The 16,274-nt window shown below is 43.8% G+C and overlaps 2 protein-coding genes across 2 annotated transcripts in view; one reads left to right on the plus strand and one right to left on the minus strand.

The window, feature by feature from the left end:
- LOC126094959 (UDP-glucosyltransferase 2-like) overlaps positions 1 to 8,704 on the minus strand; it is a 215,257-nt gene extending 206,553 nt beyond the window's left edge. The window contains exon 1 of the mRNA XM_049909614.1: positions 8,574 to 8,704. The gene's annotated coding sequence lies outside the window, so the exon portion shown is untranslated. The remainder of the gene's footprint in view (positions 1 to 8,573) is intronic.
- Positions 8,705 to 14,464: 5,760 nt separating this feature from the next.
- Positions 14,465 to 15,355, plus strand: LOC126095341 (craniofacial development protein 2-like). The gene has a single exon (XM_049910146.1). It carries the CDS (start codon positions 14,465 to 14,467, stop codon positions 15,353 to 15,355), a length of 891 nt encoding a protein of 296 aa, XP_049766103.1.
- The last annotated feature ends 919 nt before the right edge of the window (positions 15,356 to 16,274 follow it).

Below are 16,274 nucleotides of genomic sequence, written 5' to 3' on the forward strand. Positions count from 1 at the left end.
ACGCTTATTTCGTGAGATATTTGACCCTGTCACTATTTGGCCCTGTATATGTGATGCAAAATAAATTCAAAGTACTAGAATGCGTTACACAGTATGAAGTAGCGGCAACTACTCATTTCAGTATCAGGATTAGTAGATTCCGATGCCATAATGGAGGTTAATATCTGCCACATGAGTTGAAATACTTCTTTGAGAAGAAATGAATCCAGGATGAATTGACAATGATATACACCCCACTGCGAAATGGAGTGAGTGAACGTATGAATAGGAACATTATTAACAAGGCTCGTGACATGTTGTTGAACAGTAAACTTGAAAAATATTTTTGGACAGAAGCAGTAAAGACTGTTGTTTACCTGATAAATCACTAACATGCGCATTAAACATGACAGTTCATGCTACTCTGTGGTATGGTGGAATCACAGAGTTGCAAAAACTGAGAGGGGTTGTGTTGTGCGGCACATTTACTTCCTCCTGCAGAAGTGATTGCTGGAAAGTTTGATTACATAAATAAAGAAGTGCTTCATAGTTAGATACTGTGTTAATGGATATCGGTTATGGTCCTCAGAAGAGAGACGAATCTTTCTTGAAAGAGACATCAAGTGTGATGAAATTTGGTTTGATATAATAATGGAAATTGGTTATCTTGCAAAGAAGACAAAAACTATGAAGTTATCTTCGCTAAAGAAAATGTCAGTGATTGCAAAAATCACTCCAACCAAGTAAAAATGAAGCTGAAGATGGTAAACCTCCTGAAATCCAGAAGAGTGTCCAAGAAAGGAAGGGTCTGGTGTTGGTGGAAGACTATGCTGCATTAGCATTAAAAGCAAATATATATGTCAAGGATGTTCCAGTGACTGTTACGGCAGATCAGATAAACAAGAATGGCTTCTACATCTACATCTACATTTATACTCCGCAAGCCACCCAACGGTGTGTGGCGGAGGGCACTTTACGTGCCACTGTCATTACCTCCCTTTCCTGTTCCAGTCGCGTATGGTTCGCGGGAAAAACGACTGTCTGAAAGCCTCCGTGCGCGCTCTAATCTCTCTAATTTTACATTCGTGATCTCCTCGGGAGTTATAAGTAGGGGGAAGCAATATATTCGAAACCTCATCCAGAAACGCACCCTCTCGAAACCTGGCGAGCAAGCTACACCGCGATGCAGAGCGCCTCTCTTGCAGAGTCTGCCACTTGAGTTTGTTAAACATCTCCGTAATGCTATCACGGTTACCAAATAACCCTGTGACGAAACGCGCCGCTCTTCTTTGGATCTTCTCTATCTCCTCCGTCAACCCGATCTGGTACGGTTCCCACACTGATGAGCAATACTCAAGTATAGGTCGAACGAGTGTTTTGTAAGCCACCTCCTTTGTTGATGGACTACATTTTCTAAGGACTCTCCCAATGAATCTCAACCTGGTAACCGCCTTACCAACAATTAATTTTATATGATCATTCCACTTCAAATCGTCCCGCACGCATACTCCCAGATATTTTACAGAAGTAACTGCTACCAGTGTTTGTTCCTCTATCATATAATCATACAATAAAAGATCCTTCTTTTTATGTATTCGCAATACATTACATTTGTCTATATTAAGGGTCAGTTGCCACTCCCTGCACCAAGTGCCTATCCGCTGCAGATCTTCCTGCATTTCGCTACAATTTTCTAATGCTGCAACTTCTCTGTATATTACAGCATCATCCGCGAAAAGCCGCATGGAACTTCTGACACTATCTACTAGGTCATTTATATATATTGTGAAAAGCAATGGTCCCATAACACTCCCCTGTGGAACGCCAGAGGTTACTTTAACGTCTGTAGACGTCTCTTCATTGATAACAACATGCTGTGTTCTGTTTGCTAAAAACTCTTCAATCCAGCCACACAGCTGGTCTGATATTCCGTAGGCTCTTACTTTGTTTATCAGGCGACAGTGCGGAACTGTATCGAACGCCTTCCGGAAGTCAAGAACAATTGCATCTACCTGGAAGCCTGTATCCAATATTTTCTGGGTCTCACACGATCGCTGTTTCCGGAATCCATGTTGATTCCTACATAGTAGATTCTGGGTTTCCAAAAACCACATGACACTCGAGCAAAAAATATGTTCTAAAATTCTACGACATATCGACGTCAGAGATATAGGTCTATAGATTTGCGCATCTGCTCGACGACCCTTCTTGAAGACTGGGACTACCTGTGCTCTTTTCCAATCAGTTGGAACCTTCCGTTCCTCTAGAGACTTGCGGTACACGGCTGTTAGAAGGGGGGCAAGTTCTTTCGCGTACTCTGTGTAGAATCGAATTGGTATCCCGTCAGGTCCAGTGGACTTTTCTCTGTTGAGTGATTCCAGTTGCTTTTCTATTCCTTGAACACATATTTCGATGTCAGCCATTTTTTCATTTGTGCGAGGATTTAGAGAAGGAACTGCAGTGCTGTCCTCCTCTGTGAAACAGCTTTGGAAAAAGGTGTTTAGTATTTCAGCTTTACGCGTGTCATCCTCTGTTTCAATGCCATCATCATCCCGGAGTGTCTGGATATGCTGTTTCGAGCCACTTACTGATTTAACGTAAGACCAGAACTTCCTAGGATTTTCTGTCAAGTCGGTACATAGAATTTTACTTTCGAATTCACTGAACGCTTCACGCATAGCCCTCCTTACGTTAACTTTGACATCGTTTAGCTTCTGTCTGTCTGAGAGGTTTTGGCTGCGTTTAAACTTGGAGTGAAGCTCTCTTTGCTTTCGCAGTAGTTTCCTAACTTTGTTGTTGTACCACGGTGGGTTTTTCTCGTCCCTGACAGTTTTTTACTCGGCACGTACCTGTCTAAAACGGATTTTACGATTGCCTTGAACTTTTTCCATAAACACTCAACATTGTCAGTGTCGGAACAGAAATTTTCGTTTTCATCTGTTAGGTAGTTGAAATCTGCCTTCTATTACTCTTGCTAAACAGATAAACCTTCCTCCCTTTTTTTTATATTCCTATTAACTTCCATATTCAGGGATGCTGCAACGGCCTTATGATCACTGATTCCCTGATCTGCACATACTGCTGTAGCAGAAGAGATGCAAGTAATAAACGAAATCAACACCTGGGCAGTATATGAAATACCTGAAAACAGAAAGGCTTTGAAACTACACTCCTGGAAATGGAAAAAAGAACACATTGACACCGGTGTGTCAGACCCACCATACTTGGTCCGGACACTGCGAGAGGGCTGTACAAGCAATGATCACACGCACGGCACAGCGGACACACCAGGAACCGCGGTGTTGGCCGTCGAATGGCGCTAGCTGCGCAGCATTTGTGCACCGCCGCCGTCAGTGTCAGCCAGTTTGCCGTGGCATACGGAGCTCCATCGCAGTCTTTAACACTGGTAGCATGCCGCGACAGCGTGGACGTGAACCGTATGTGCAGTTGACGGACTTCGAGCGAGGGCGTATAGTGGGCATGCGGGAGGCCGGGTGGACGTACCGCCGAATTGCTCAACACGTGGGGCGTGAGGTCTCCACAGTACATCGATGTTGTCGCCAGTGGTCGGCGGAAGGTGCACGTGCCCGTCGACCTGGGACCGGACCGCAGCGACGCACGGATGCACGCCAAGACCGTAGGATCCTACGCAGTGCCGTAGGGGACCGCACCGCCACTTCCCAGCAAATTAGGGACACTGTTGCTCCTGGGGTATCGGCGAGGACCATTCGCAACCGTCTCCATGAAGCTGGGCTACGGTCCCGCACACCGTTAGGCCGTCTTCCGCTCACGCCCCAACATCGTGCAGCCCGCCTCCAGTGGTGTCGCGACAGGCGTGAATGGAGGGACGAATGGAGACGTGTCGTCTTCAGCGATGAGAGTCGCTTCTGCCTTGGTGCCAATGATGTTCGTATGCGTGTTTGGCGCCGTGCAGGTGAGCGCCACAATCATGACTGCATACGACCGAGGCACACAGGGCCAACACCCGGCATCATGGTGTGGGGAGCGATCTCCTACACTGGCCGTACACCACTGGTGATCGTCGAGGGGACACTGAATAGTGCACGGTACATCCAAACCGTCATCGAACCCATCGTTCTACCATTCCTAGACCGGCAAGGGAACTTGCTGTTCCAACAGGACAATGCACGTCCGCATGTATCCCGTGCCACCCAACGTGCTCTAGAAGGTGTAAGTCAACTACCCTGGCCAGCAAGATCTCCGGATCTGTCCCCCATTGGGCATGTTTGGGACTGGATGAAGCGTCGTCTCACGCGGTCTGCACGTCCAGCACGAACGCTGGTCCAACTGAGGCGCCAGGTGGAAATGGCATGGCAAGCCGTCCCACAGGACTACATCCAGCATCTCTACGATCGTCTCCATGGGAGAATAGCAGCCTGCATTGCTGCGAAAGGTGGATATACACTGTACTAGTGCCGACATTGTGCATGCTCTGTTGCCTGTGTCTATGTGCCTGTGGTTCTGTCAGTGTGATCATGTGATGTATCTGACCCCAGGAATGTGTCAATAAAGTTTCCCCTTCCTGGGACAATGAATTCACGGTGTTCTTATTTCAATTTCCAGGAGTGTATGTGGGTCTTTAAAGTGAAACATGATGATGTAGACAAAATTAATAGTTATAAAGGTAGACTAGTTGCACGAGGTTGTTCTCAAAGAAAAGGCTTTCAGTATAGTGAAATATATGCTCCTGTAGCAAGGTTGACAACTCCGTGAATATTACTTGCTGTTATGAATAATGAAAAGTTGACTGCACATTAGACAGATGTACAAAGTGCCCCCCTTCTTGCGAATGAAGAAATTTATGTAAAGATACCAGCCGAATTTAATGTAGAACCAGTTATTGTAAGTAAGCTAAACAAAGCAGTTTATGATAAAAAGTAGGCGTCAAGATCTTGGAATTTAATGACTGACAAGTTTTTTGAACATTCAGGCTTTGTTCAAAGCAATGCTGACAGGAACTTAAACATTGTGGTTTATATTTTGTTATATCCAGATGACATTTTAACTTTTGGTAATGATGAGTTGTAATTGAAGAATTCAAATTAAGTTTAATAAGTAAATTTAAAAAGAAATATTTTGGTGATATGAAACTGTTCTTGAGAGTGGAGATAGATAAGAGGGTGAAAGGAATAATTTTGAGAAAGAAAACTAATTTCGAAAATCCAATAGAATAGAATTAAAGAAAAGTGGAGGGTGATAGGAGATTTCATTAAAAAGTGTCATACAGAAAATTAATAGGATGTTTGCTGTATGTAACTCAAACAACACAATCTGATTTACGTCATGCTGTTAATTATTTCAGTCATTATCAAAGTGATCCAAAGGAATCACAATGAATAGGTTTACAGAAAATAATGCATTACATAAAAGACGCAGTAGATTGTGGGATGCATTACAAAAATGAACAGAACAATCAAACTTTAGTAGCTTATACTAATGCTGATTGGGCCAACACTGCAGATAGAAAATTAGTATGAGGTTATGTTATCAAGCTCTTTGGTAATCCTGTAAGATTTGAGAAGCTATTCGAAGACTTAAAAATTTTGAAGGATAAGAAACTTATTTATTAAAACAATCAGTCTTGTATCACCTCTCTTTGTAAGTGGGAATACAAAAGATTAAAAAACATAAATGTTAAGCATGAGTTTCTTAGAAATTTATGTTTGACAAGAAAAATATATGTCAAGTACATTGCTGCAGAAAATCAGTTAGTCAATATTTTTACGAAATCCTTACACAAATACAAATTTGAAAACTAGTCACAAGTTTTGAAATTACGGAAAATAGTAGACTAGCGTTATATGGAACTGAGGCAGAGATAAGGAACAGCAGTTCTATATTACACCACAGTCTAACATAACAGTCGTGACACTCCAGCTCGTTTTTGTTACTCCAGCAATAACAGCGCACCAAGCGGCCAGTAAGCGACACTTCTGAATACGATATCAGATGAGTGTGAAAACTATCGTTTATACCGATTTCCAACATAATTTTTACAGTAGAGTATCTAAATAGTGCCATAAAAATCGACAATACTTAAGAAATTACACCACATTTGTGATTATTTAGTGTCTTGAGGACTCTCAGAGATACGAAACAGTGCATTACTGAACAGCTTATTAACGATTCTCTCCCAGTTTTCAAGAAGGGACGTCGAACAGATGTGCAGAACTATAGACCTATATCGCTAATGTCGATTAGTTGTAGAATTTTGGAACACGCATTATGTTGGAGCATAATGACTTTTCTGGAGACTAGAAATCTACTCTGTAGGAATCAGCATGGGTTTCGAAAAAGACGGTAGTGTGAAAAACCCAGCTCGCGCTATTAGTCCATGAGACTCAGAGGGCCATAGACACGGGTTCCCAGGTAGATGCCGTGTTTCTTGACTTCCGCAAGGCGTTCGATACAGTTCCCACAGTCGTTTAATGAACAAAGTAAGAGCATATGGACTATCAGACCAATTGTGTGATTGGATTGAAGATTTCCTAGATAGCAGCATGTATTCTCAATGGAGAGAAGTCTTCCCAAGTAAGAGTGATTTCAGGTGTGCCGCAGGGGAGTGTCGTAGGACCGTTGCTATTCACAATATACATAAATGACCTTGTGGATGATATCGGAAGTTCACTGAAGCTTTTTGCAGATGATGCTGTAGTATATCGAGAGGTTGTAACAATGGAAAATTGTAGTGAAATGCAGGAGGATCTGGAACAAATTGACACATGGTCCAGGGAATGGCAATTGAATCTCAATGTTGACAGGTGTAATGTGCTGCGAATACACAGAAAGAAAGATCCTTTATCATTTAGCTACAATATAGCAGGTCAGCAACTGGAAGCAGTTAATTCCATAAATTATCTGGGAGTACGCATTAGGAGTGATCTAAAATGGAGTGACCATATAAAATTAATCGTCGGTAAAGCAGATGCCAGACTGAGATTCACTGGAAGAATCCTAAGGAAATGCAATCCGAAAACAAAGGAAGTTGTTCGCCCACTGCTTGAATACTGCTCACCGGGCTGGGATCTGTACCAGATAGGGTTGATAGAAGAGATAGAGAAGATCCAACAGAGAGCAACGCGCTTCGTTACAGGATCATTTAGTAATCGCGAAAGCGTTACGGAGATGATAGATAAACTCCAGTGGAAGACTCTGCAAGAGCGACGCTCAGTAACTCGGTACGGGCTTTTGTTGAAGTTTCGAGAACATACATTCACCGAGGAGTTCAAAATGGTTCAAATGGCTCTGAGCACTATGGGACTTAACTTTTGAGGTCATCAGTCCCCTAGAACTTAGAAATACTTAAACCTAACTAACCTAAGGACATCACACACATCCATGCCCGAGGCAGGATTCGAACTTGCGACCGTAGTGGTCGCGCAGTTCCAGACTGTTGCGCCTAGAACCGCTCGGCCACCACGGCCGGCTACACACCGAGGAGTCAAGCAGTATATTGCTCTCTCCTACGTAGATCTCGCGAAGAGACCATGAGGATAAAATCAGAGAGATGAGAGCCCACACAGAGGCATACCGACAATCTTTCTTTCCACGAACAATACGAGACTGGAATAGAAGGGAGAACCGATAGAGGTACTCATAGTACCCTCCGTCACACACCGTCAGGTGGCTTGTGGAGTATGGCTGTAGATGTAATGCACAGAAATTTACGGAGTAGTGCGTTTTTCCTTTAATAACAAAAAATTGCTAAAACACCAGAAGACCTGTCCTTATGCAGAAAGACGTCATTTATCTACCAAACAATACTACACTCTCAGCCAAATCAGTGAATGCGGAATGCATTCTAGCAATTGAAGTGTTGACAAATTTCCTTTCTTTGACGTCCACTTTCCGCCGCAAAAAATTGCACTGGAGGAAATTTTGTTAGAGACATTTTTGTACAGTTAGAATTTAAGGACCCACTGTGTGATGTCCGAGTGTGCGAATTTCGTGCCGCCCCGCACGCTACCACCGAACTAATTACAGTACCACACATAAAATGCTTTACGTCACTCAATCATTCAATGGATAAAACTTTCCGAAATCGGCAGACTGAATAAATAGTTGCTGTAGGAGAAAGCTTGGTGTGCTGTTCTCTCGTTTGCATGACGCCCAGAGACAAAACTTCGAAGCAAACCGGCTAACTGAATACGCCAATAATTTGAGAGGGTATGCGGTGTATTGCACAGTCCGTGCCATGTTTTAGTTAGCTATATACTCTTCCATCCTGCTTAAACATATTTGAAGAATCACCATTATAGCTTCTAATGTGTATTGTTCGATGCAGCACAAGTAGCCAAGATTAATGAGCGGATTTCTGCATTCAGCGATATTTAAATGAATAACCTTCGGGAATCTTCCGATCTCAAACTTTGGCACGTGTCGTAGCATTTATTACCTTCAGTTCCGGAAATTTCGTTTACTGTGCAAGGCGAAACATGAACTTCCATCCTATTCTCGCGAAATACTCGTGTTAACGCATGCTTCCACACTGTATCTGCGTAAATGTGATGAGCACTTACATATATGCACATGTATGATTATTTTAATGACGAGGAATTGAGTTTGTTACTCACTCTATGAGTGAAGTTTACTCCCCGTGCAGAGGATCAATAATAGGTTGTTTCTCAGTCTTCTGTCGCGTCTGTGTAAACAACACGTTCCACTCAGCAGCCGAAGTCAACAGCACCCGCCCAATGTCAACAGGCGACTGCCTGCGAGGTCAACATGGACGTCACGTGACAGAAGCGCGATGTGAGCGCCACGCCGCTGCGGCGCGGCCAAGGAGGAAACGCCCACTTGGCAGCAGTCGAGATGACTGCGTGTAGCGAGGTAACGCCTGTAGAATGGAATCCACAGCTAACGGCTGAGTCGTGTATGAACCTTAGGAACGAAAACTGCATATTCGTAGTATGTAACCGTGTTATCGTGTCTCGCCTCTTAAAATTCGATTTTCTTAACGAGGAGGAAGAGAGTCTTATTAAACGTGTCAGCTATTAACATCAAGGAGTTTATAACTAGGAGCAACGACGAGAAAAGGGATCTTCCTAGTGTTTCGCCAGTTTGATTTACTGATACCAAATTGACGACGGCAAAGTGGGGACTCGACCTTGCCACTGATTGAGTCAAACACAATGATGTGATATTGTGGCACAATCCGCTCACCTTTCAATTCACACAGACACAAACACACAGAATCGCGCGTACCTCCGTTTCTGCTGAGATACTGACTTGCTAATAACCTGTTGCAATCACAGTTCGCTGTATATGCGGTGAATGTCACAGATGAATGTTAAACAGTTTTGAAGCCTGGCAGATGAAAACTGCGAACAGGACCGGTACGCGACCTCGGAAACTTTGCCTTTCGAGGGCAAGTGTTTCGCTGACTGAACCATACAGGTGCGGCTCACGATCCGCAGCCAAAGACTCTACTGACGTCAGCGTCTCTGTCCTACTCTGCAAACTTCACTGAGGTTCTCGTTTATGTTCCTGAAAGAAAGTACGCTGCCGAAAAATGACTCAGCCACTCCCTACTTTATAAGTTGATTACAGATTGACGAAATAACGGCTTTTACCAAAAAAAAAACAACTCTAATGTCGCACAGTGAATCGAAATAACGAGTACAAAGAAGGAAATCCATTTGTCTCAACCGATTAATTATGCACGCATGAAGAGAGGAAAATAATTCTCCGATCATAAGGAACTGACTCTGTCCTCGCAACTCATACTGAAACTGATGCAGTTCAGACGCTGAAAGATACTATGTCAAGTATCCTCATAACCAAAGTTCAGATTGTGGACATGTTGGTTTGCCATATCTAGCTGGGACCTCGTCCGGACACTCTAAGGTGGAGTTGTACGAATGAAATAAAAAAAATATGTAAGGTAATTGCTTTTCGTTTAGAACACAACTACATGGAAACTGTTGCGATAGAAGTAGTTGGTACACCATATTTTTCGGAAGATTTCGTCTTTTCCAGAAAGCTTTTTTATCCCCTTTTACGTATTTATAACACTCTATGCAAGTCAGCTTGTAGTTAAAATGGCACTGTAAGATTGATTCCACAGTCCCTGACAGCAGTCAGTTGCTTTCATCACACCACAGCGAAAATATTCTTTCCACAGGGGCGTTGTGTTCAGGAATAGAAAACAAATGCTCACATAATTTCGCAGTTGGTATTTGCGTTCAGGATTTTCGATTTCATTAAGAAAATAAATCCGTCTTTCTTACACAGAATGTTTAGACTTCTATTCTTTCGAGTCACTCACAGTTTCTAAAAAGCTCTTCAGATACATATATCCCTGAAAACAATTGTTGCCTGAAATTTTCACACCATTTTCATTCAGGTACATAATAGTGTTCTCAATCGTCACCCAATCTGTGGTTTCAGATAGCGTCATCCAATCGAATACTTGATATTTATTAAAAGAAATAGCCCATTTCTGTAAGTAATCAAATACTATGGTATAGAAAGCCGTTGTCTCTTCCTCAAATTTCGAAATCAAATTAATTATTGCTTGGTTAGGGTTTCCATTCTTTAATTTGTACAAATTCATGTTGGTTTTCTTGCCAATAAAACTGGCAGCTTTCCTTTCATTCCGACATTTTCGAGTGTCACTTAATACACTCCTGGAAATTGAAATAAGAACACCGTGAATTCATTGTCCCAGGAAGGGGAAACTTTATTGACACATTCCTGGGGTCAGATACATCACATGATCACACTGACAGAACCACAGGCACATAGACACAGGCAACAGAGCATGCACAATGTCGGCACTAGTACAGTGTATATCCACCTTTCGCAGCAATGCAGGCTGCTATTCTCCCATGGAGACGATCGTAGAGATGCTGGATGTAGTCCTGTGGGACGGCTTGCCATGCCATTTCCACCTGGCGCCTCAGTTGGACCAGCGTTCGTGCTGGACGTGCAGACCGCGTGAGACGACGCTTCATCCAGTCCCAAACATGCCCAATGGGGGACAGATCCGGAGATCTTGCTGGCCAGGGTAGTTGACTTACACCTTCTAGAGCACGTTGGGTGGCACGGGATACATGCGGACGTGCATTGTCCTGTTGGAACAGCAAGTTCCCTTGCCGGTCTAGGAATGGTAGAACGATGGGTTCGATGACGGTTTGGATGTACCGTGCACTATTCAGTGTCCCCTCGACGATCACCAGTGGTGTACGGCCAGTGTAGGAGATCGCTCCCCACACCATGATGCCGGGTGTTGGCCCTGTGTGCCTCGGTCGTATGCAGTCATGATTGTGGCGCTCACCTGCACGGCGCCAAACACGCATACGAACATCATTGGCACCAAGGCAGAAGCGACTCTCATCGCTGAAGACGACACGTCTCCATTCGTCCCTCCATTCACGCCTGTCGCGACACCACTGGAGGCGGGCTGCACGATGTTGGGGCGTGAGCGGAAGACGGCCTAACGGTGTGCGGGACCGTAGCCCAGCTTCATGGAGACGGTTGCGAATGGTCCTCGCCGATACCCCAGGAGCAACAGTGTCCCTAATTTGCTGGGAAGTGGCGGTGCGGTCCCCTACGGCACTGCGTAGGATCCTACGGTCTTGGCGTGCATCCGTGCGTCGCTGCGGTCCGGTCCCAGGTCGACGGGCACGTGCACCTTCCGCCAACCACTGGCGACAACATCGATGTACTGTGGAGACCTCACGCCCTACGTGTTGAGCAATTCGGCGGTACGTCCACCCGGCCTCCCGCATGCCCACTATACGCCCTCGCTCAAAGTCCGTCAACTGCACATACGGTTCACGTCCACGCTGTCGCGGCATGCTACCAGTGTTAAAGACTGCGATGGAGCTCCGTATGCCACGGCAAACTGGCTGACACTGACGGCGGCGGTGCACAAATGGTGCGCAGCTAGCGCCATTCGACGGCCAACACCGCGGTTCCTGGTGTGTCCGCTGTGTCGTGCGTGTGATCATTGCTTGTACAGCCCTCTCGCAGTGCCCGGAGCAAGTATGGTGGATCTGACACACCGGTGTCAATGTGTTCTTTTTTCCATTTCCAGGAGTGTATGTTTCTTATTTCAGTTATCGAGACTTTATTCTTCTCCACGCTTTTTATATTTTCTTCAAATAGAATCAAGTTTGAGTACAGAAATGTGAAGTAAATTTCACTAATCGGATTACTGAAAACGTCTGTAATTATTTTAGGTGGCCTGTCGTCGGCGACAAAAAATTGTTTAAATGGAATCCAGAGCTTAAGAATTCTCTCAACTCAGGCATTAACGACAGCCATATAGTTTTGAGTGAGATGGAACATTCTGATGACTGCCATCAACCTATTTGCAGAACTCTTTCAGCGCCTCTGTCCTTAACGTGTATATTGAAAATTAATTAAATATTTTCATGACAGTCAAGACTGCAGCGGCGCTTGATATAGTATTGTGGAGAATACGGCCAGGGCATCCAGTTACTTCTATGTTTTTTCCTAGTTCTTTAATTTACTGAAACACATTCTGCTGGCCGCGTCGATGATGCATTCCGAAGTTTGTATTGGTACTATCTCCACAAAAAGCAATTAATTTATCTAATGGAATTTGCAGTTCTCTTAAAGTCTCTAGAGAAAACTTTGTAATTGTCTCCAGAGTTCAGCGTTCAGAGTTCAGCGTTCAGCGAATCAAACTTCAACGGCTTCTGTTGGATTCCGCCAGTTTCAGTAAAGTAATGACCAACTAAAGAGAACGTCTTTTCAATCTCGTGATTCGACGAGTAGGTGCCCATGCCGTAAAATGAAACTTCTTGCAGTTTGTTATGCATTCTGACACGGAGTGTGATGCGAGAATATTTTTAATGATCGCTTTAGCTTTGGTCCTGGCTTTAAACAGCTTTGCGGTGACTCTGGAATCAGGATATATTGCGGCATTTAGTTTTGCGGTACAGTCAAGAGAACTGAAGGGCAGATGATGCTTGACAACTTGATAAACTGTTGTTAATTCTGCAGCAGCAACGAGCAGTTATTCCTTGGTATCTTCTTTAATCATGAATGTGGGAATAGGCTTTGATGTCGATGCTATCGCGAATCTGTTTGAATGATTCTTCGTAGAAATGTGATGCCTCACATCTGCCTTACCTCCGTGAGTTTCTGAGATGAAACAGCTACAAATCTCACACAACGCTTCCTGTCCGTACGTCCTATCTTGGCGAAAGACCACCATTTCGTGTAATCATCTGAAAAGTGACACTTTCACCATCGTTAGGCATTTTCGTAAGCTATGATAAAATAAGTTTGTTAGACGGTACGTACACGTCACTATACACGACCTACATATCGGCAGTAAACACTCCAAACATCACTAAGTTGCACTCTTCGCATTACGTTTAGAAAGAATTGTCGTATCAGGTTGTTATTCAAATGGGAACTGTCCCATTGTTCCGCGTAGCGTTGCTTAAATAGTTTCAGCCCTGTATTACTGGAGAAGTCTGGTATTTCCTCGAATGATGGCGATAGATCTAGGAGGTGCCTGCATCGGCGGTACAGGATACGTAGAGAGGCTGTATACACAGGCTCTCTAAGGATACGCAACATGCAACGACATTTGCGTGACGACCTTGTCAAAATAAGCTTACTAACAAAAATAAAATTGAGGCTGCATTTAAATGTTACGCTAACGGACGGTATTACTTCAGTACTTGAGCTAAGCTCGTAACAGTATTTTCCAAAATCGGGACAAATCTGGGTCTTGTCGGGATGCCGGGAAGTTTATTGGGACGGATGGCAAACATAGGACATGTATGTACTTAGCCTACCCCATAACTATTCAGTATATACATTGATCAAGGGATAAAGGAAGCCAAGGAGAAATTTGGAAAGGGAATTAAAGTTCGAGGAGAACAAATTAAAAAAAATATAAAAGTTTATTGTTTGCTGGTACCATTGTGCTGGTATCAAAAATGGTTCAAATGGCTCTGAGCACTATGGGACTTAACAGCGGAGGTCATCAGTCCCCTAGAACTCAGAACTACTTAAACCTAACTAACCTAAGGACATCACACACATCCATGCCCCAGGCAGCATTCGAACTATTGGTATCAGAAACACGAAAGAGCAGATGAACGGAATGGATAGTTTTTTGAACACATAAGCTTCAAGAAAATAAAACAATGGTAGTAAAAAGTAGTCGAACTGAATCAGGCGGTGCTGAAGGAATTGATTACGCAATGTGGAACTAAAAGTAACAGATGAATTTTGTGATTCGGAAAATTTAACCGCTGTATTGTTTGAGAGTGGTTCATGGTGTGGGTTCCTAGTTCATGAACCACGGGCAACGTATGAGTGGCCGAGTAAGTGGTCCCGACAGTCGGGATACCAGTTACTTTGGAATAAGGCTGGGCATCTCGGACATATTCTGAGTCGTGGTCACCTTTGTGCTCATACGGCAAAGACTACCAAATCCACCGGTTAGTCCCTCAGCCGTTAGGGGTAAAACCCAATGGGACTCGGGGCAAGTAAGGCTAGCAACCTGCTTCCCTGGTACTTTAAATATGATGCTGGCAACAATCAGAGCAAAATGCCTCGGACCTTTGGAGGTGACGGAGTCCCACCTCTAACTGACAAACCAGGGACTCCTAAGATACGACTTGGCAAACAAATGGTAATGAGATGGGGAGCTATTAATATCAATGGGGGCTACTCTGGGAAGAAGGTAGAGCTGGCAGAGGCTGCAAGTAAGATGGGGCTGGACGTTTTAGCTGTTAGTGACATTCGGGTAAGGGGTGAGAAAGAAGAGGGAGAATACAAGGTCTACCTGTCAGGAGTCAAAGCAGGAATAGCACAATGGGGTGTAGGGCTTTACATCAGGAAAGAAATGGAACCCAGAGTAGTTGCAGTAAGGTATGTAAACGAACGACTGATGTGGATAGATCTGACGGAGTCTAGCAAGAAAATTAGGATTGTGTCAGTATATTCGCATTGTGAAGGGACAGATCAAGATAAGATGGATAGTTTTTATGAGGCACACAGTGATGTAGTTGTTAGAGTAAAGGACAAGGACAGTGTTCTGCTCATGGGTGATTTTAACGCCAGGATTGGAAATCGAACAGAAGGGTATGAAAAGGTTATGGGTAAATTTGGAGAGGATATGGAGGCCAACAGGAACGGGAAACAACTCTTGGATTTCTGTGCCAGTATGGGCTTAGTAATCACAAACTCCTTTTTTAAACATAAGAACATTCGACGGTATACTTGGGAAGGCAGGGGAACCAGATCTGTCATTGACTGTATAATAACAGATCAGGAATTCAGGAAGGCTGTGAGGGACACACGTGTATTCAGGGGATTATTTGATGACACTGATCATCATGCAGTGAAATTGGGATTGTGAGGCCGAAAGTGCAGGAGGTCAGGTCCATATGTAGGAGGATAAGAGTGGAGAAACTTCAGGATAAGGAAATCAGGCACAAGTACATAACAGCGATCTCAGAAAGGTACCAGTTAGTTGAATGTAGTCAATTACAGTCATTGGAAAAGGAATGGACAAGGTACAGGGACACAGTACTAGAAGTGGCTAAAGAATGTCTTGGAACAGTAGTGTGTAAAAGTAGGATGAAGCAAACAGCTTGGTGGAATGATACAGTCAAGGAAGCTTGTAAAAGGAAAAAGAAGGCGTATCAAAAATGGCTACATACCAGAACCCAGGTAGACAGAGAAAGTTATGTTGAAGAAAGAAACAAAGCCAAACAGATAATTGCAGCATCCAAGAAGAAATCTTTGGAAGACTTTGGAAACAGGTTGGAGACTATGGGTCAAGCTGCTGGAAAACCATTCTGGAGTGTAATTAGCAGTCTTCGAAACGGAGGTAAGAAGGAAATGACAAGTATTTTGGACAGGTCAGGAAAACTGATGGTGAATCCTGTGGATGCCTTGGGCAGATGGAGGGAATATTTTGAAGAGTTGCTCAATGTAGATGAAAATGCGATCATTAATGTTTCAGATTTCGAGGTAGAATGGGATAGGAATGATGATGGAAATAGGATCACATTTGAGGAAGTGGAAAAAATGGTCAATAGATTGCAGTGCAATAAAGCGGCTGGGGTGGATGAAATTAAGTCGGTAGTCATCAAATACAGTGGAATGTCAGGTCTTAAATGGCTACACAGGATAATTGAAATGGCCTGGGAGTCGGGACAGGTTCCATCAGACTGGACAAAAGCAGTAATCACACCAATCTTTAAACATGGAAACAGAAAAGATTGTAACAACTACAGAGGTATCTCTTTAATCGGCGTTGTGGGTAAAATCTT

This window comes from Schistocerca cancellata, chromosome 8 (genome assembly GCF_023864275.1).
Source record: "Schistocerca cancellata isolate TAMUIC-IGC-003103 chromosome 8, iqSchCanc2.1, whole genome shotgun sequence".
In the NCBI taxonomy this organism is placed as follows: Eukaryota; Metazoa; Arthropoda; class Insecta; order Orthoptera; family Acrididae; genus Schistocerca; species Schistocerca cancellata.

Bases quoted from the DNA above. Each gene is read 5' to 3' on its own strand.
- LOC126095341 (XM_049910146.1), top strand. From the start codon at position 14,465: ATGGGACTCGGGGCAAGTAAGGCTAGCAACCTGCTTCCCTGGTACTTT.